Below are 20,928 nucleotides of genomic sequence, written 5' to 3' on the forward strand. Positions count from 1 at the left end.
AATTGGGATACGATGACATTCATCGCCCAAGTCAGCGAGCCTGAGCACCCGATCCCGATAGTCGCCTCTTACGGCAAGCATAGGTTGCTGAAGACCTATTCTACCCCGGATCTTCACGGGTATATTCACTGGTGAACCGGATCAAGATTTGATTTTTCACATGCCACCACAATATAGCAGTAACTTTGTTGATTGCAGTGTGACTCAACACTACCTCCCTCAATCTACAGTGTACTTACCTCCTCCGTTCCTGTTGCAGATATAGGGGAATCGCCACACGTTACCAAGGGCAACACAGAAACCGATCATGGAGAGAAGGTACTCTATTTGCGAAGCCCAGTGTTCTTTCTCTCCTCTCTCTTTATCGTTGTTTTTGTTTGATTCCATCAGTTCTTCTGAGTCTTGATCGCTCTCATGATGGTCTTTATCGGACTCCATTTCTGAGACAAACTGTGAATCCTAACATCAAAGGAATAGATACAATATACGGAGGACAAAGCGAATAATATGAACATTGGTCATGTAGCAGCCTAAATGAGGCGAAACTATGTTTACAGTCCTCAATTTATAGTCAAAACCCCACGATGTCACTCTGGATTTGAAGTGGTCATTCTACGACGACGCCATACTGATCATTCCAAATGATATTTATTAACAAGTGAGGATCCTCAAATGAGCATCCCTTGTGATTGGGTTTTCATCGCATGGGATAACCTATTCAGTATCTCATCTCTGAAGGATCTACTAGTATTTGGCGCTATATATTTGCATTTAATAAATGATATTTTATATAAACTCCATTTAACAACTTCGGGTCGGGCGCAATAATATTTATTGAACTAAACTATACAAACTACATCCTTGTTTAATAACAGTTGGATGCTGATACATTCTAATTTAATAACAGTTGGATGCTGATGCAAGGCAAACTATCTTTGCAGCATGAAATGTCATAGATAAGCATGATAAACTCCCAACCTAAAATCTTGTCGTGGTAAGGAAACAATTTAACATGTTTTAGATTATTGATGGTATAGGAAACTTTGCAAAAGATCATACTGTCCTTCAGCTGGCATTTTGAGATAAGCAAACCCTGAGTCTGATCGCCAATCACCGAGGACTTTAATGGTCTCAAGTGGAACTCCACGTCGTACCCCCTTCGCGAAGGCTATGAGCACTATAATTGTGCACAGAGAGTCCTTGTGCGGTTAAGGCACGTCGCAGACGTGAGCGAATACAGTTTGCTGAGAACGTTGTCAATTGTCCCTCTGCCGACATAGTGAAAATTGGAGCTGAGAGGCACTGATCCGGCAATCCGAAAGAAACGCATAAGTGCCGTGGTTGGACACAGGGGATGCCCTGGATACAGGGGTCGCGTCACAAAATTGCATCTGGCACGCGCAGAACCGCCCCCTTTGTAGTGAACGTCACATCTGATTGGCACACTGATTTTACGTACTTCGCAGATACAGATCCCGCAGTAACATTGCCGATTCTCAATAGGCCAAAGCCTGGCTTGGTTGAGGAACCTGTACGTTGAACTTGCAGTAGCATGTTTAGAGTGAAAGGCAATTCGTAGTTAGGGGCGGATCCTTCGGTCCTCTTGATGCCCTTCAACATCGATGTTAAGAGAAAATTGGCCGTCAAGGGGTTGGTGAACCCAAACATCTGATGCAGTATGCGAGTTAAGTTCAAATACTTGGGAATCGAACTATAAGCATGGGTGCGTCCTAAATATGCAGCATAGCGACATATCGTCTGAGGTGTCGCTGGTCGCTGGTACAGGACACAGAGTCAGTGAGTTGGACTTAACGCCGCTTTTAACAGTATTCCAACCTGAGTTATATCGCAGCGTGTCAGCTTAATGTGGGAGGAAAGCCGGAAGTGATGCAGGTCTCAGACGTTTACCACTTCGGTGAAACCCACGAGCACGGGTATGGTACTGACAAACCTAGAAATATAATCGGGGCGAACCGGGATTCGAACCCAGAATCATAGGTTTCTGGCGGGACGCAACTCTGCACAGCGAATCGCGGCGCCTAGACGACTGGGCCACCCATGCCCCCGTAAGAACACACAAATTTAGGAACATCCTCGCATGACGACAGTATTTTGATAGGAGCAAAACGTTCCTGCAGCCACTGCGAAATTTCTTTGTCCGGGTTGCCTGCGACGTGTGGTAGGGCAACCAGTAACCAGGATCCGCAGTACACACCAAGACACAAAAGCACGAAGCAAGCATTCGAACTGTGAAGGGATATATAACCTTGATATGGCATCAGCTATCAAATTCTCGCCTGTGGTCGGATGGTAACAATAGCCTCTGTCTTGCGGGGAGACTAACATGACCACAAGGAGGTCAGGAGCTTATTTAACCTTCAAGGCAATGTGAGACATGAGCTGGAATGAATATCCTTGCTCTGGACGTACTGACCTTAGTATGACCAGAAACAATGGCATCGCTATTTTGTCTCATGTAGTGGTTAACTGATTGTATGAACATGTTTGTCCTTGGAAGTAGGATGATCAAGTCACCATTATTTACAAATCTAATATACGTACACTTACTTCATATCAGTTGGTAATTATTAGGGAGACGGACACCTTACATAGGAAATGCATGCACGTTTAACTATATCCCTATCAAAGTTAGTAGGCACAGTTTGGTGACCCAAGATTCCTATACACCACTACATTGTAGAGATGTAGTTTGATAGCTAATACTTGATGCCATTCCTTTAAAAATAATGCATATTCATATCAAACATTATGTTCAGAGAAATACCATGAGGCCTACGGTTCATTTCACATTTACAATGAGTTGATTAATAAACTATCTAAGAACAAAAATGTCTTTTATCCATTTGAATAGTCCCCGTTCTGTAAATATCGTAAAAATAGTTGTCTTGTTTCCATCCAATAATTGCATTAATTATGTCTTATTTATCATTACTTTGAATGAGACCTTGTCATGACAAGGCCTATGCCATTGCTGGGACAGGTTACAGCCTCTGGTGCAATAAACAATGACCAGTGTTAAAACTGTAGTTCGTTGTGTTTAAAGCCTCAAAGCAGTGTCATGAAGGAAATTCAATGGAAAGTAAAATATATATGAATCATTTTTGTTTTAGGGTCAGATATGGATCTATGACACCATGTTTATTATTACTTGCCCGTGAAGAGATCATCCGTTTAATAAACATACAACGGTATTACACATTGTGTAATACCAAAACGTGTGCTTATGTACTCGAACAAATATTGAAAGCTCTCAACATCCCTTGGCTTATTCAACGACATTGCGTATGAAGTTGATAGATCACTGAGAGGAGCTTATGCACACTCGATGATCCCAGCAACCTTGTTGCTACGCTGACGTCACATGGCATTGTTTCGCCGATGGATCATGCAACAAAATTCCACAATTTACGTCATCGGGTATTGTGACGTGATTGTAAACTTTGAGGTGCAAGGCCCGTTCCACAAGGCGATCGTATATTGTAGCGCAACGACAAACGTTAGTCTGTTAAAGTATGTGAGTTGCGATTAGCCCTACGATAATTTTGTGGAACGGACGCCTGATTTCTAAAGGTGGACCGTTGTATGGTATTAAATTCATACGTTTCAACTTTTGACGTGTTTGAAGTATTATTCTGTTAAACTCAATTGGACTATGCCGTGGATCGTGTAGGTGTCAGCCTATTCATACTCAACAGTATAATTCTAAAAACGTTATAAATGGCAAGTAATAAATGAAATACTAAACTCGCTCCCTTGTAAAACCAATTTTATGAAACTCGTGAATAGTTGTGGTATCTAACTCGCTTTCGCTCGTCAGATACCACAACTATTCACTCGTTTCATAAAATTGTTATTACACGGGAGCCAGTTTAGTATTCTATATTTATGCTACTGTTATAAACGTTCTTTCATATTGAAAACGGGGGCACGGGTGGCCCAGTCGTCTGTGGCGCCGCGATTCGCTGTGCAGAGTTGCGTCCTTTGGGCACGCCAGAAACCTATGATTGTGGGTTCGAATCTCGGTTCGCCCCAATTATGTTTCTAGGTTTGTCAGCACCATACCCGTGCTCGTGGGTTTCACCGAAGTAGTAAACGTCTAAGACCTGCATCACTTCGGGCTTTCCTACCACATGAAGCTGACACGCCGCGATATGACTGGAATAATGTTAAAAGCGGCGTTAAACCGAACTCACTCGTATTGAAAACTGTATGGTTGTTGATATATCTAAGTTAACGTTTGGATTTTGAACATTTTTCTTTCAATAATAACTGTCTCCTGAGGTTTTAAATAAAGTATTCAATAGCGAAGGAGAAAAAATCTCATAAATAATTAATTATTGGAATATATTTTGTGTCATTTTTCTGCAACAAATACTTGTTTGTGGCATTTTTATCACCAGGTAAAGATGAAATATCCTTTATTCAAAAGCGTTTGTTACACCAATTGTTTGATGAAGAAGCCAAACATGGCTTTTATTGTAGTCACCCCAGTACATAATGTTTCAATTACACATCCAGTCGGACCCAGTTATCTCGAGATTCATCATCTTGAAAGTACCGATATCTTGAACCCTTTCCGGTTCTGACTTAACAGTAGAATTTACTCTTTAGTATCTTTATCTCGAAGTTGACATTAGCCACATCTGTGAGAAGTTCTCCCAGATATGCTGTGTAATCCTGAATGAAGTTAAAAACAGAGATCACTCGTAACAATGTCTAACTTAGTGTCATTAACAGAAGTCAATGGCAAAAAAACATTTATCCTGACTTTTTTCGTTAAAAAACATATTCAACGTTGTATAATTACCAAGACCACGTGCAACTCACTCATATGTTGCCAACCCTGCATGTACTAAATGTGCTCATGTACATTTGCATATTTTTTGTATAAATTTTTGCTTGCGAAAAACATTTAAATATCCAATTAGTCATCATCATTGACGCATAGGAAACGGAAATGGCAACAGCACTGTAAGATTTGATTAATGAATCTTGAATTAGGCATTGTACAAAACTTTTGTGAAACATTCATTTGCCCGAGTTGGCACCAACATGCTTTTACGTTGCTAAAGTTGTAATTACAATATTTAACTGCATTAAGTACTTGGTATTGATTTGCTCAACACAAATATCGATATTGTAACCGTATATGTTTTGATATTATCACTAATGAGTGATGAAATCATACTACATAAACAAGGAAGTAATAGAGAAATCGATGGCCTCATGTAACATGTAAATTAGTCCTTAGATTTCAGTATTCACCTGATTGTCCAAGAGTATTTTGACGCATAAGTCGTGTTACTGAGGTTTTAAAGCTGTTTGCTCACACTTTTTAGTCTTGGTTGGGGATTCACAAGAATAAGTCTTCGAGATATTACCGGGTCTAGGACTGAACTCGTTCAAAAAAACATGATTGACAAATTTTTAGCATTTTTAAATAACCACCAAGAGTCATCTTCATAAGCCTTGAAGGGGTCCAGATTGTAGTTCACTCACTAGGATATTTATGCCTTATAATTTACATCTAATAAGCTTGACGTGTAGTTTCAAGAAACTGCAATTGGAACACTTAAAGACTCTTTCATAACAAAATGTACTTTATGGATTCATATCCTGCACTCGATGAAGTATCTGGAAAGATGGACTCTGCAAATGGATTTCGATTACAACAAATACATGAAATTAAATTGCAACTTGAGAAGGAGCGTGATTTACGAATTGAGTTGCATAAAAAGTATCATAGAGCTGTGAATGCTCTTGATAGAGTTAAGACTGTGCTTTTAGTAACCAGCATGGGTCTTGGTTTAGGCGGTGTTGGTTTATCATCAACTGTAATCGCTGCGCCTAATCTACTTGGTATGGAAGTAGCGGCGGGAGTGTCTGGAGTGGCAGGAATAGCGCTTAAATTTATTTCCCGACGGAAGCAAAAGAAAGCATTAAAACATGATAGTAACCATGTGCTTGCTGAAGTAAAGTTATATAGCATTGAGGATCATATCTCAACAGCTCTAGGTAATGGTAAGATATCCGAGGAAGAGTTTCGTTTAGTGTTGTCAGAACTCACCAAATATAACACAATGAAGCAAGAGATTCATCAGAATCAAAATCCAGTATGGCCCAAACTAAATACGATATCCACAACGGCTAACAAGGTTTGATGTATACTGTATAGAGACAGTTCTCAGAAAGTGTGGAAGCATTTTATTCAGTAGATTCAGAGGAGCAGAAGTTTGAGTTTGAGGTGAGGTAAAATGAGGTTTTGACGTCATATAATGGGTAGGTTTCTCGGCAGGATAAAGCCAACGGATAAAATCGATAACCGGTGGGGTCATATGCGGATAGAGATGGTTGGTTGGTTGGTTGGTTGGTTGTTTTACGCCGCACTAGCAATATTCCAGCTATATAACGGCGGTCTGTAAATAATCGAGTCTGGACCAGACAATCCAGGGATTTACATCATGAGCATCGATCCACGCAATTGAGATCGATGACATGCATCAACCAAGTCAGCAAACCTGACCACCCGATCCCGTTAGTCGCCTTTTACGACAAGCATAGTCGCCTTTTACGGCAAGCATGGGTTGCTGAAGACCTATTCTACCCCGGATCTTCACGGGTCCTATGCGGATAGAGATGCAAATATCACTTTCTGTGTTTATAAACAAACATGGCGTCGCCCTTGTCATTCGGCGATCGAGTCAGAATTAACCATCGGGAATCTGGAGAAACTACAGGGATAACTGCTATCAATATCAAAAGAACAGTCTAATATACTAAAATCAGTGTCTAACTGTGACGTAGCTAAGGCATTTTATAAGTTTTGGCAACTTTGGAGATATAAATTTCGAAACAATTTTGCGAGGGCACTAGGCCTAGCCAAGCGGGATCAGTAGCGGCTTGAAACCTTTTCGACAAACTAAAATATATAGTTGGATTTGGCCGAAATATGTTTGAATTGTTACCTTGTTTCGTTTCGTCGCTGTGTGTACATCTGACTGCACTTCTTAACGTTATGACAGGAGAGGCCGACTACCAACAACGTCTGAACGTGGCCGTGACGTCTCATAGACTAGGGTTAGAGTAGCTTCCCTTTGACAAAGGACAGTTACTCAAGCGGACAGATAGATGGACTGCCGCGAAAGGCAATTAAAAACAATTGTTGTTTTGCGTATTTGTTGCTTCGTCACTGTATAAGAAACAGATTTCAGTTTGAACTATATTGGCTACTGTCACTGTCCGAGTGACACATCACTTACCCTATGACGTAATAAATATTAATTCGCGCATTCTAGGAAAACTCGCAATGTTTCGGTAATGTTTGTGAGAGAGGGAAAGCGATTTTCAAGCACAGAATTAAAGAATGACATTATATGATCAAGAGGTTATCACGCTTGTGTGTTTGGGGATGGTAAATATTCTGTATCAAAGGCTCACTGAATACAATGTTAATTCTGTGTGTGTGTGTGTGTGTGTGTGTGTGTGTATAAATGTGAGAAAAGTGGAGAGCTTATCAGATGGACAGAACAAAGGCAGTTATTTCTAATACCTTACTGACCCTCTTTCACTATGATCCCCTCCTCAGCTATAGCTCTGTCGCTCTGTGTGTGCGTGTGTGTGCGCGTGCGTACGTGCGTGTGTGTACGTGCGTGTGTGGCTGCTTGTACCGAGTTTATAGTGCTAGCCCGCTGAGATACAATGCCGCAGTTTAACACAAATACCCACAAATACCCACTCAGACACAGCATACTCCGAGCCGCCGACCACACCTTGTTTTAGCCCCTTAATGCTGAGGAAACGTTAATTTACATATCTAACCATAATTATACAAAAACGAATACATTTATTATCTCAATTCATGATGAAAGCATGGTACAATAATCCACTTTTGGCAGCGGTGATGTTGAAAGTATGCCTTATGCCTACCTCCCTGCAAATTACCATGTGTGTGACAAATTCAGAAATCTCTGACAATATATGCACAATGTAGTGAAAATATTGTAAATTACGAAAATTCAATATTCTTACAAGTTTGAGTTGTTCCTTAGGTAAATCTGTAGGGATAGAAAATAAAGCAATATATCATCCTTTTGTATCTGAGAAGATCAATGATTTTTTCCAGTAACTGTATGCTTGGTCTTTTAAGCCAACAGTTTTATGTATTAGGTGACATGCATCATGACGTGTTTAAAAGAATATATGATTCTACCGCCCAGTCGATGCTGTTCTATTGTTCTGATCTGTGGGGAGTTTGGAAATACAGGGAAGTGTTCGCCATACACAATAAAGCAAAGTCCGTTTCTGAGTACCCCGTAACACTGCAAACCTAGAAGCCCGGGGAGATATGGGCTGGCTGGACCCCCAATTACGACTACACATAGAAACGGCGCGACTGTGGTGTCGACGTCACAGCACGTCTCGTCACCGTCTGTTGTTTAAAGTGCACAAACGGTCTCTCGCCTGTGGAAAATTGTGGGAAAAGAAGTTACAGCGAATATTTAACGACTATGGTTTATCTAATGTAATTAACGACACAGAAAAATCTGTTACTGCAATTCTACCTGAACTCCGGGTACAACTCTTTTCCTTACATAAAAGTAATTGGGCCTCGGTTGTACATGCGTTACCTAAACTGAGAACCTATCTCCATTTCAAATCGGAACTATGTACAGAAAGTTACCTAAAGACATCCCGCAACCAAAGATCTATCCTTGCGTCCTCCGATGTGGATCATTGAGACTTGAAATAGAAACTGCAAGATACGCGAACCCGCCGACCCCTGCAGCACAACGATACTGTAAACTCTGTCACGACACTCATGTCGAAGATGAAAGTCATTTCCTACTATACTGTCATTTTTATGATGACATCAGAAACCAATTTTGTCCAGCTTCATCCCAGAACTCCGTGACCAGTGCGACCTACCATGTCTTCTTCAAGATCACACCCTCATTCCTACCCTTGGCAAGATGTGTGTAAAAATGTATGCCCGCAGGAAGTTGTTCTGTATGTAAATGCGCGCATAAGCTTGTTTGATGATATTACGCTACCATGCGCGCGCACGCGAGCATTTTATTACGCACACCTGTGTGTGCATTTGGTCTGTGCCTGTGTATGCTTTTTGTGTGTGTGTGTGTGTTTGTGTGTGTGTGTGTCTGTGCGTGTGTGTGTGTGTTTGTGTGTGTGTGCGTGCGTGTGTGTGTGTATGCGTGTGTGTGTGCGTGCGTGTCTTTTAGTATGTATTGTGTTGTGTATATTTTTGTTCATGCCTTACGATTTGTATTTTAATGTTCATGTCTTATAAGCCCATGAAGGCTGGAAGTTGACATTATTTTTATGTCTTGGTTGTTTTTATATGTATATGCCATCTTAAGACAAATAAACAATTTACACTGTATTTGATTTTAATTATACAGAAGATTAGGGGGATTTCATTTGGACAACAGGTAAATCTCAAATGTTTTGACAAGCCATCTCTACCCCACTTTCTAACAGCTGGGGTATCTGACAAATGGAGTATGACCTCCTTACTGTAATGCTATAGCCCTCGATGAAGCAAGTCAAGATTTTCCACAGGTTCTGAATCTCCCATGTCAAGGTGTGTATATTTAGTTCATCCGTCATGGGAGAGACTTTCTGGTGAAATGTAAATGTCAATACACTTTCTGTAGGCTTGCATTGTTCAAGCATTTCAATGTGCGTTCTTACTGTTAGGTGGATTAAAGGCATACGATAAACTTGATGTGCTATTCACATGGGACGAACCTTTTCAAGTGTAATTGAAAAGATATAAATAACGTATTTCAATCACATATCAATATGAGTGGGTGAGTATGGTTTTAATCTGCTTTTGGAAATATTCCAACAATATCACGTCGGGCGACACCAGAACCGTGCTTCACACAATTGTATCCACAAGGGGAATCGCACCCGGGTCCTCGGCGTGACGAGCGAACTCTTTAACCATAAGGCTAATGCACCGCCCTCTTATCAATTTGATAAAAGAAATCTTATCCATACAAGGCCAGAAATTCTATTAATTCTAAAACTCACAATATATAGCTATACCCTACTCACACACATGAGTCACAATGAGGGACAGGTCATCCGAAATTGCTAATGCAGAAGGCTGCCTTTTGAAACGCAGAAGGTATTCCCATCGCGAGCTGATTTGTTTTTCAGCCAGACGCCCGGCGATGACATCAGTATTATTTGGGTTGACAAAGGAGAACACATCGAAGTTATTGTGAAAGTTCACTCTTTCAAATCCAGCATGTTGGCAACTTTACACATGCTAATACCATTCAAAAGATTCATAATAGCAGATACACGCGAGACCTTGACTAGTTGACAACTCCAACCAATAAAAACGACATAGTCGTATATCTCACATGGCAACAGACCTTAGTGTGCGTCTGCGTTTGTGCGTGAGGCTACTCGTGTGAAATCAAATCGTCAGCACGTTTTTTTCCTTCAGGGTAATATCGGAATATGACGGAAACGAAATATAACGAATACTGTCTGTCCCCTATGGTGTTGTGCATGACACTGACAATGCGTAAACATAAAAGAGTGAGAAAGAATTAAAAAGTGTGGAACCGTTGTCAGACACATGGGACAAGATCCAGTAGTGACCCGGTCGACTACGTATCACTACCAGAGCACAGGACAGATTCATACGACGACGTCACTTACGTGAATCAACTATCACGGCCACCTCCTCAACAACGGCAATACCGGGATTGCGTAGGATATCAGCCCTGGCAGTGAGGAACCGTTTACGTGCTGAAGGTAATCGCGCTATACGACCAGTTCCAGGTGTCATTTTGACGGACCTGCATCGTCGGCTGTGACGTCAATGGTGTCAAGGTCACAGAGTATGGCCACAACTGTGATGGAGACAAGTTTGGTTTTATGACGAGTCACGTTTTATGCTTCACCGTGCGGGTGGTAAAAGTCGTGTTTAGAGGCGTAACGGGGAACGTTGGGCACGAAACTGCATACTGGAAGTGGACAGATTTCACTGCAAACACGAAAACGTCGTGTTTTTCCGTATATGGTCATTGGACGGAAAAACGACGTTATTTGGACGTTTTCAAACCATCGTTTTTCCGTCCAAATAACGTCGTTATTTGACATCGGAATTTACTGGGAGAGAACGATAGCGTTAAGCTCCTCCCTTTCTTGATTGACATTGTCAATCAAGCAACAGCGTCTACCGGTATTTCTACTTCTCAGATTTCATTGGTCAGTCCCCGCGTGTAGATTACAGGCCCGCGTTTGACGCCGCACTCGAAGCGCTTAGCGGAAGTACTGAAATCAATCGTTCTGCGCATGTGGATTACTTAATGCCTTGACCAAATTTTCCGTTCTGTGCATGCGCGATTTCGCGTATTGTTTCCTAGATTTAATGTCACCACTATTTGACAATGGTTCATAAACACAGTCACGTGAAGGTTCGGAGTAACGAGTAACTCCATTTAAATTGAAGAGGATCCCCAGTGATATGGGAGATTCCAAGATGAAACTATTCTATGGCTATCTAGGCTGCCACCCAAACCGATCTAAACGGGACCCGATAGCTCATTGTATGCTTTATAGTCATATGGAAGTGGACAAGAACTATACATTGTATTCCGGCCGATTGTTCTTGCATTTACTTATAAGTCAGGAAAATGGACTTAAAAGGGGAGTTGTTGAATGTAATTATTTTAATTATTAAATGTTGCCTATACACTAATCTGGACGAACTTCTCATTGTTCTGTTTATGTCATCCTATATACTATTAGTATGTTACCGTTCTAAAGTCAACCTCTCACATAACATTATATTGTTCATAGTATCAAAGTTTAATCAACAATATCAAGAGCAGCGATTTAAACCACTGAAACACCCAAACACTAGGCTGTAATCAAGCGCTAGTGCAGACGTGATGCATCGTAAAAACTGTATCGTGATGTCTTCAGAAATACAATTATACTACGAGATAGTACGGCTAACGCTGACTCACCGGTGGAACAAAGACAATATCGCTAATACAGATATAACGTATTTGAATGTTAATACTAAAGACAAACAATCATTATTTTTGCAGTGACGATATAACACGTATACACGTTTATTGTTAACTTTCATCAGTTTTGCTCTTCATTTTAATAACTTTGTTTTCACATATATATGTAGCAATACCCGACAAGCATGTCATACATAATTATTGGGCAGTGTTCAATAATGTACTGACTTACTCTGGAGTTAATGAGCGAAGTTTATTGGCTTGTGTGTAAAACCCCGTTTCTCTGGTAATCCTATTATTACTTAGTTTATTTCTATCTAATGACACCCTGTTCTCTGGATCATGGCTCCGTGACTATCCATAACAATTAAGATAAACATTCAGTTCAAGTAAATGAATGAGTTTGTTTTGACGCTACAGTCAGTCAAAAAACCAATGCTGTGAGGTTTGATAACACACTTCTACCAGGTCGAACATCGTGGATCCTCATTTTCTGCCTAAAGAGAATCATAGTTCATATGCTAATCCATCTGCGAATACCCTCCCACTCAAGATGACCTTACTTGTTGCTAAATCTATCATCTGTCCCCCCAATCTCACCCCCAACGCCCCCTCCCCCCCTCCCCCCCCCCCCCCCCCCCCCACGCACGCACGCACGCACGCACACACACAAACAACTGACCTAAATAACCTGGACAGGAAATACTGCTGATAGCCTCTGGTCAACTCAGCCGCGCCACCGCAGAATGTTCGTCCAACTCTGCAGGGGGCATTCTCAGTGGCTTCAATCGCGCTGAAATGTTTTCGCCTTGCATCCAAGATGGTGGACAAGTGAAATCGTATGAAATTTTGCTATTTTAGGTCCTATCTCTTTTTTGATTGCCCAATAAAGTCAATTCATAGTTACACGGTTGTGAAGAAGCTTACAACTTTATAAGACTTATTCATCTCATTCCAAAAAAGCTACTCGCGCTCACATAAAGTTGTAGTTATTATGTCACTGTTTTATTTCTTTAAAAATATATTACATGTTCAACAATAACAATTAAGATGAACATTCCATTTCCGATATAAGTAAATGAATAAGTGTGTTTTACGCCACAATCAGTCAAAGACCAACGTTGTCCGGTCTGATTACACACAATCTACCAGGTAGCACATTGTGTACACCCTATCCTCATTGAAGTCTCCACTGTGGGTATTCCTGGGGACGTAAAGGCCCCATGTACCTATGAATTTCATCAATACATTCATGCGCGGCATTCTCTGCCTAAAGAAGATCATATAGTTAACATGCTAATCCAACTCGAACTACCATCCCGCTCAAGATGAATGTTTTATGTAACATCCAAAAGGCCCACATTTACGCACGCACGCACGCACGCACGCACGCACGCACGCACGCGCACACTCATATTTGGATTTACCAATCCCTGAATTGAGAAGACGTGCGTTACGAAGCTCCTCCAAGTCATCATCAATATCCGTATATATCTGTGATATCATTACCCATCCAAAGCCGAATATACATTAATTGTGTTTTCTTGACAACAAATGTTATAATTGGGATAACACTTTCTGAGTAAAGTACAGATTATCGTACTTTCTTGGGTTGAGTCCCGTCCGGGATTTGAACCCACACTGTGAGTGAGGCACCCAATCGCCAGAACACAAAGTTGGCGATCTAACCCAGCCACCGAACCAAAAATGTTAGTCCAGATGACATATACTTTGTGTACTCCTCTGACAAGAGAAAAATGGCACGGCTTCTATGACCGAAAGCTTTGAACCAACAATGCCTTTAAGAAAGTGGTCAACAGTAACACACATTATATTTGGATACCACTTTCTCAGTAAACTACATATTTTTAGGGTGGAGATAATAGATGTTGATGGTTGAATTCAATGGACAAATTAAAGCCAAAACTTAACTTATGAATGATTGGTAATGGGAAATGGACAATGGGCAAACGGGAGGCGGGGTAATCAGCGCCATGCCAGTTATCTGTTGGCTTCCCTTGTTGCGTTCCCTTCTTTGCTATCTTTTTACTTTTGTTGTTCTTACAGGTACAAATATATGTTCTCTGCCTCATGGCATTTAATAATATGCACCTGATGAAGGAGAAAGTATATATTCCGAAACGCAGTGTTCCTCCGTTGACATCCATAAATATTTTTCCTTGTGTGTATCAGTTCTTAATGCCCTTCAAAGACTCAATCTAGCTTTGTTTTTAAATGTGGTGATATTTGCGTAGAATTTATATGGTCATGCCTATACACATGTGGGTCTTTGTCTACATAAGCATTTAGACATACAATTTAGAGCTAAGGACATTGCTAATTCTGCAGGCATGAAGTACACGTCATAGCAAGCTGTGATCTTTATTCATACTTTAGATATTCGTAATGGAGATCTGTAACTGAAGTTTACCGTCATCTTCCGCAACTCTCACCTCCTGACCAGTTGAACGTCTTAGTGCATTCAGATGCCATTGTAAAATTCCAGGCTGCCCCTCTTTCTGTGATGTTTTGACTGATGAAATCTATTGCGTTATAATAATCTCTGTTTGCTGATATATAATATGTACATGTTGTAAAATATTTACGATATGTTAACCGTGTAATTCGATGCATATGCAGTGCAATGTGAATATAAGTGCGGATGCACGAAGGCGGTTATATTCATAGTTATACTGCGATGGATGTAGGGGAATGGTAGAGTGGTGTATGTATGTATGAGAGCACGAATACCGATACATGAGGGCGGATATAGTTATAGTTCGATGGATGTTGGGGAATGGTGGGAGGATGGATTATGTATGAAAGCATGCGCATGTGTGTGTGTGTGTGTGTGTGTGTGTGTGTGTGTGTGTGTGTGTGTGTGTGTGTGTGTGTGTGTGTGTGTGTGTGTGTGTGTGTGTGTGCGTGCGTGCATGCGTGCATGCGTTGTGATACGAGGGTTGGCGAACATGTTGTCAGATGATTGTGTGAGTAAGTTAAGTGGTTGAGGATGTGGCAGGTATGAGTATTGATACATGCAGACTTAGGGGACTGGGTGTGCCTGTACGTCTTTTGTTTCACTCACTTATAGTGTTTTCTTTCACTCAAATACTGTTTTACGCATTTTAATGACTGAAACTGTAGTGACTCAAAGGTCATACTGGCCGGACATTCAACATATCTACCCCAACTACATACGTAGCCATTTTTATGGTGTACAATTCTTCTTCTACCTCGCGCACGCACGCACACGCACACACACACACACACACACACACACACACACGCGCGCGCATTAATTGTTTTATTAAATGTATCTTCGAGGGTCAGTAAGAAACTAGAAATAACTGCCTTTGTTCTGTAAACCTCACCAAGTTTCAGCTTTCGCCTCTTCCTTTGTGGACTGAGGTTTCACATTTGTAAAATGATCTCTCTTATCTGTCTGTACCATCAACTTAACTGCCCTCACCCCCTGCAGTTTTCCCGTCCCATATTGCCAAGCAGGTGACCAACAAGGAGGAATACCGCCCTCCCTCAGTCCAGTGATACTGTGCCTAGCACAATATGTTGGGGATACGTAGCCTTGCTGTGGGCAAACATTTTATAACAATTTGGCAAACTTTGATATGTAAACAGCAAATATTGTTCAGTTTTATTTCAACAAAAACGGAAAAAATCGGATCCTACTTATTTTGTGGATACCATAACAATAACTCAAGCCAATAGATCGTTTGAGCTGGCATGAATATAAAAAATAATTAGCAAGTCGTTAGTCATAATTCCCTCTGTTGGTCCCACGTGAAATGTTCTTCATGAATAGAATAGATGGCTGATAGACGTTCGACCGAATAATATCATTTGCTAACTTCAACTGTTCATCTAATTTCCATGAATGTATGTTACATAGTTCATATGTTCATGGGCTTCTTCACTGAATGTATAGTGTGGAGGACTATTTCACTTGAGGATAAGTAACATAAATAATGATGATAATTATGATAGTATTGCCATTATTATTCCTTCAGATTATTAAAAAAAAGTTATTATGTTTCATAGAGAGAAAGAGGTATGGAGATTGTGAGATTATTTTTAGCATCGGAATTGTTAACATAATTCTAAAGATATTATGTTTTGTTTGTTTGTTGTTAAATGCTGCACTCAGCAACGTAAGGATATTAAAACATTACATTTAGGTTCAGTTGTATTTTTATATTTGTATCATTTTGCAAATGTTACAGCGACCTGAAAAGGGATATATAATAATGTATAGTCGCTATTCTTAAAGTAAGAATATGTTAGATTTATCAACCAGAAATATTGCACACAAGAGGATAATCATATTTCATGACACTATTCAACGTCGAAGTCAACGATATTTGTGTATGTTATTGCTACATGACACATTATTGGTATCTGTGATGCTGGTACCGTTTTGTTGCCATTGTGTAGCTTTTGTGGAGTTATTATGAATATCAAATACATGCCTTGAAATATGGACTTGTGAAAGAACTCATCATTGAATCATTTGCATTTAAATTAATGCATATACCATTTACTTGGCGTGTATGGACAAATTATCCATCTACTTATACACACTTATTATGGACATATACAGAATTTCATTGTACCTTATTATTTAAAAAAATACCCGTGAAGATCCGGGTTAGAATAGGCATTCAACAACCCATGCTTGTACGAAGGCGACTTGGCTCGCCAACTTGGTTGATGCATGTCATCGTATCCCAAATGCTTAGATCGGTGCTCTTGATGATAATGACTAAATTGTTTGGTCCAGACTGGATTATTTACGAACCACCGTCATATAGCTGGTATATTGCTGAGTGCGGCGTTAAACAACAAACAATCAAACAAAATCTATATAATTATTAAACACCTTCCAACAATGAGAAATTAAACCTATATTTTCTAAATATTCTGTTATATTTATAACATAATTTGATTCATAATTTAATTATTGCGTTGCTTTCTTCCCTATCATTCAATGTGCATGTTTAAACCCCTAAACTTTTAATATTTCATTTTTCATAAATGGCTACGTTAGTGCGTTGCCTAGATCTCTCGTTACCTACTCACAAGAATAGATTAAAATAAATTTCTGTTTATCTAATTCATTATACGAAATTGATAATTCATTTATAATAGTATAGATCATATTCGTGTATATCACTATCTGATGCTAAGGTTTTATTTCAGAATATATAATTAATTCAAAATGTAGAAAGATACACAATTTGCCATTATTTGACTTTTAAACTGTACATAGTATGATATAATGATCAGAATGCCTGTAACGGGTAGTATTTAAGAAAGAAATATTTGTCGAGAAGTCCCATTTTTCAGATATGCCCTTCAGTAGTATTATTGCATATCTCCAGAGAGAGGTTTACATTGTAGTTCTCATTATTTGTGGATAATTCAAAAAGCAACATAGAAAATATATATGCTACCATGACGAAAGAATACAGAGTATACATAACTCGCAATTCTATATGTTCAGCAAACAGCCCAAAACCGAAACTCCACAACATATCCGATTACACTGATTAAGGCTGTCCCAGTTCTCCATGCGATACTGACGCCTGTTCGTCTCCCAGACCATACAGAATAAATTTAAAAGGAATCCAGCTCAAGTCTAGAACGATTTGGCAAGCCTAGATTGCCTTAATTCTATTCATGAAAGTAAGCATTAATAAAAAATATTGTTCTTGTCTGCTTCAGATTATATTTTGTAGATACTTATTTTAACTAGGAAAATTGTACTGACGCCGGCGCTGTCCCTATTGAAGCTATCCATAAGAATTTCGAATTGCCGTCCATTGTTCGATGTCAATACATCGATGACAAGTGAGGATATCATAAAGTAATCGTTGATGCCGCGCTACACTTTGATAAAAATTATAATCAAGTTGACTGGTGTGTACATTACTACAGTGAACATGTACATGATCATGCCCTAATAATCAAATGCCGTAATGTCAAATACTAATTTATTATTGTGTGATGAATTTAACTGGATCAGTGGTAACATGTGATATTAATATTCCATCAATTTCTTTCCTGGTTGGTCCATCCATGTCTACAAAATGAAAATAATACAATTAAAATGGAGCATAGAACAATTCTTAATTTCAGACTAGAGCTGTGGAAATCTAGACTTTCCCAATCATTATAGACTTGAGTTGGTCTCATGTTTTACATTATTCTCTTGGGTCAACGTCACAGCTCATACCATACACTAACAAGACCAGCTTGCCCCCCCGCCGGAGCTCCCGGATTTTGGTTATATCATCTAACATGGCCAACTCTGCTCTTAAGTAAACAAGAACCTAATCAGCGAGGGTCCTTTATCATCCCTATGTGGCTGCTTATAAAAATCTGATATCTTTTCCCCAAGACCTGGTTAATAATATATTTTCTGCTGAATATTCGAAACAAATAGAGTGAGTTGGTACTACATGTACATATGTATACGGTTCTATTTTAAATGACTGCAGCGCTCCATTATGAAAACAATTTGTTTTAACGCCGCTCTCAGCAGTATTCCAGTGATATATGACGGCGGTCTGTTGTATATGAGATATATGCAAATTGAATCTTGAATCTTGAAAGTTGTAACATTTCCGCAAATAAGTATCACATGCAGTATACAGTATATCAACTGCAATATACTGTATACATCAGTATACAGTGTGTCGCGAGCTCTGCGCTGGGCTGGAGCACACATTTCCTACACCTCTCCCTTCGGCAAACACATCACGAGGGTTGCAACGAGGTCACAGGACAGGCGTGCACTCGTCAGTTGTCTAATACGGTCAAGAGTAAGATCTTCCGGAAGACCACTGCACTGGAGGTATGTGGATTATTGAGGAGGTACTACGTGTTTGGAACTGGGAGTTGAACACTAAGCACTTTTAGAGAAGAGCTCACAATAAAAAGTTATGGATTCGCGGACGGACTTGTGTTTTCATTTCAAGACGTACATTTATCAGGTTGAACTTCCTAACTGTAACAATAACTGAACTTTACGCCTTTTTTACACATTTGTGATGGGGCGACAATGCGACAACGAGACATATTTTGACCTTGAAAATGTCGCGTTACGGCATCGTCGCCCTTTTGTAAAATAAAGAAAAGGATAATCAAAGAGCGACAATGCGAACACGCGACAATGCGACAAATGGCCAATTGTCGCGCTTTTGTTAATTTTGACGCGTTTTGCTTGTTTTTGTAAAGGCGTCAATGCGACAATGCGACAACGAGGCAATGTCCCTTCCATAGTAATCCGTGCAAATAAAACTGAGTAATGAAATAGAAGTCTGACATGCCAGTTAAAAGATAGAGAGTTGCAGTTTCTGATTTCATAGATCTTCAAGAAGGGTTATCAATAATGGGATGGGTGATGAGTTCAACTGCATACGCTGTGATAAACAATAATGCTCCGAGTCAATACACTTTGTCAAATGTATGACATGTATTACGTGAATGAACATATTGTTTATACTCGTCCATGTTTTTGACGGATCAAATAATTTACATGCTCGGTAAAACTGAGGACGGGCATCATTGTGTGTTTCCGTGCTTTGTTCAGGTGAACAGTTGACTTGTCCTTGCATGTGTTTGTGACGGGTGCCACTTGTGTGGCAGGATACGCTCACCTTTTCCCGAACACCCATTGGATGACCTGAACCACTTCGGATTTTTAGCCCACATCAGTCTGATACACCATGATATAACTGAAATACTGAAATACTGTACAGTTGAAAATGATGTTTAATGCGATTACCGTAGTGTGTTACTGCAACTGTTCATATTTTGTGCAGTGATGTTATGTAATATGTAAAAGAAAGCATATTCAATTATCCAATTGATTTGAATAGAATATACTTGCGTCAGTGTATTTTATTAACGCCCCAAATCGTAATTTAAACACATAAAATAACAGATCACCCATGGTGCCTTGACTTACTACTCGATTTAATGGGCCACCCCGGAATAAAATAGTTCCCCCCAAAGCGAGGAACATATGTTTTAGTATGTTTACAAGAAATGTATTCCAAACAATATCCTCATTAGATGAGAAGATCTTTTACAGAATTACCTCAGTAAGTCAATTACAATGACAGAGCGTTGTAATACATTTACATCAAGTACAATACGTCAAAATGGCCGACACGATAAACGTGACGGGAGATATTTTCGAAGTTGTTAATTAACCTCTGGCTATTTCAACCCTTTGGCATCACTGATCAATTGGCCGATCATTGAAAGGTGATTGTGAAGATGTGTCAAAAAGATACTAAGGTAAATTCATAGATTTCTGTAAATTGTCACTGCGACAGTTTGGATTTTTTTTCGTGTTTTTTCTCTCTGGGATGGGTTGTAGCGAGGGTATCCTTAAATGGGCTTGCAACCACGCTTCTGTATGAATTCGTACCAGGGAATTCCATGGGTTTTCCCCAGGAATGTGGAATTAGTCAGTGTTTACGCCTTTTCAAGAATACAGTCACGTGAAGAACGTCATGTGACCGACCTCGCGTCCAAGTCGTTTATCTTGTAAACTTCACATTAAAAAATTAGTTATTGTTATAACCAAATGAAACACAACCCATTATCCGATAGGGGTAACTGTACATAGCCGTTACCACAATAAACTTAGTAACATTGTTTGGTTTGACTTCTTGGCGCGTGTCTGAATTCCATTAACATGTAACATATCCTAAAACTAGCTTATCAGCAAATCTCGCTGCACTGCGCGCGACAGATACTAGAGCAAGGCATGCCAGAAATACGAAACCTAAAGCTTCCGAAAGGAAGCCTTGGACATCACGTGCGTCGGGGGACCAGCGCCATCTGATTGGCCGTTAACAGTTGT

General features: G+C 39.9%; 1 protein-coding gene across 1 annotated transcript in view; it reads right to left on the reverse strand.

Annotated features, from left to right (window-relative positions):
* Positions 1–20,928, reverse strand: part of LOC124141837 (sodium- and chloride-dependent glycine transporter 2-like) — a 46,607-nt gene that overhangs the window by 16,362 nt on the left and 9,317 nt on the right. Inside the window, exon 2 of the mRNA XM_046509986.2 lies at positions 240–459. Within this exon, the coding sequence (XP_046365942.1) occupies positions 240–438 (199 nt within the window). The 5' untranslated portion in view covers positions 439–459. The remainder of the gene's footprint in view (positions 1–239; positions 460–20,928) is intronic.

This window comes from Haliotis rufescens, unplaced genomic scaffold, assembly GCF_023055435.1.
Source record: "Haliotis rufescens isolate VD_foot unplaced genomic scaffold, xgHalRufe1.0.p SCAF_8, whole genome shotgun sequence".
NCBI lineage: Eukaryota > Metazoa > Mollusca > Gastropoda > Lepetellida > Haliotidae > Haliotis > Haliotis rufescens.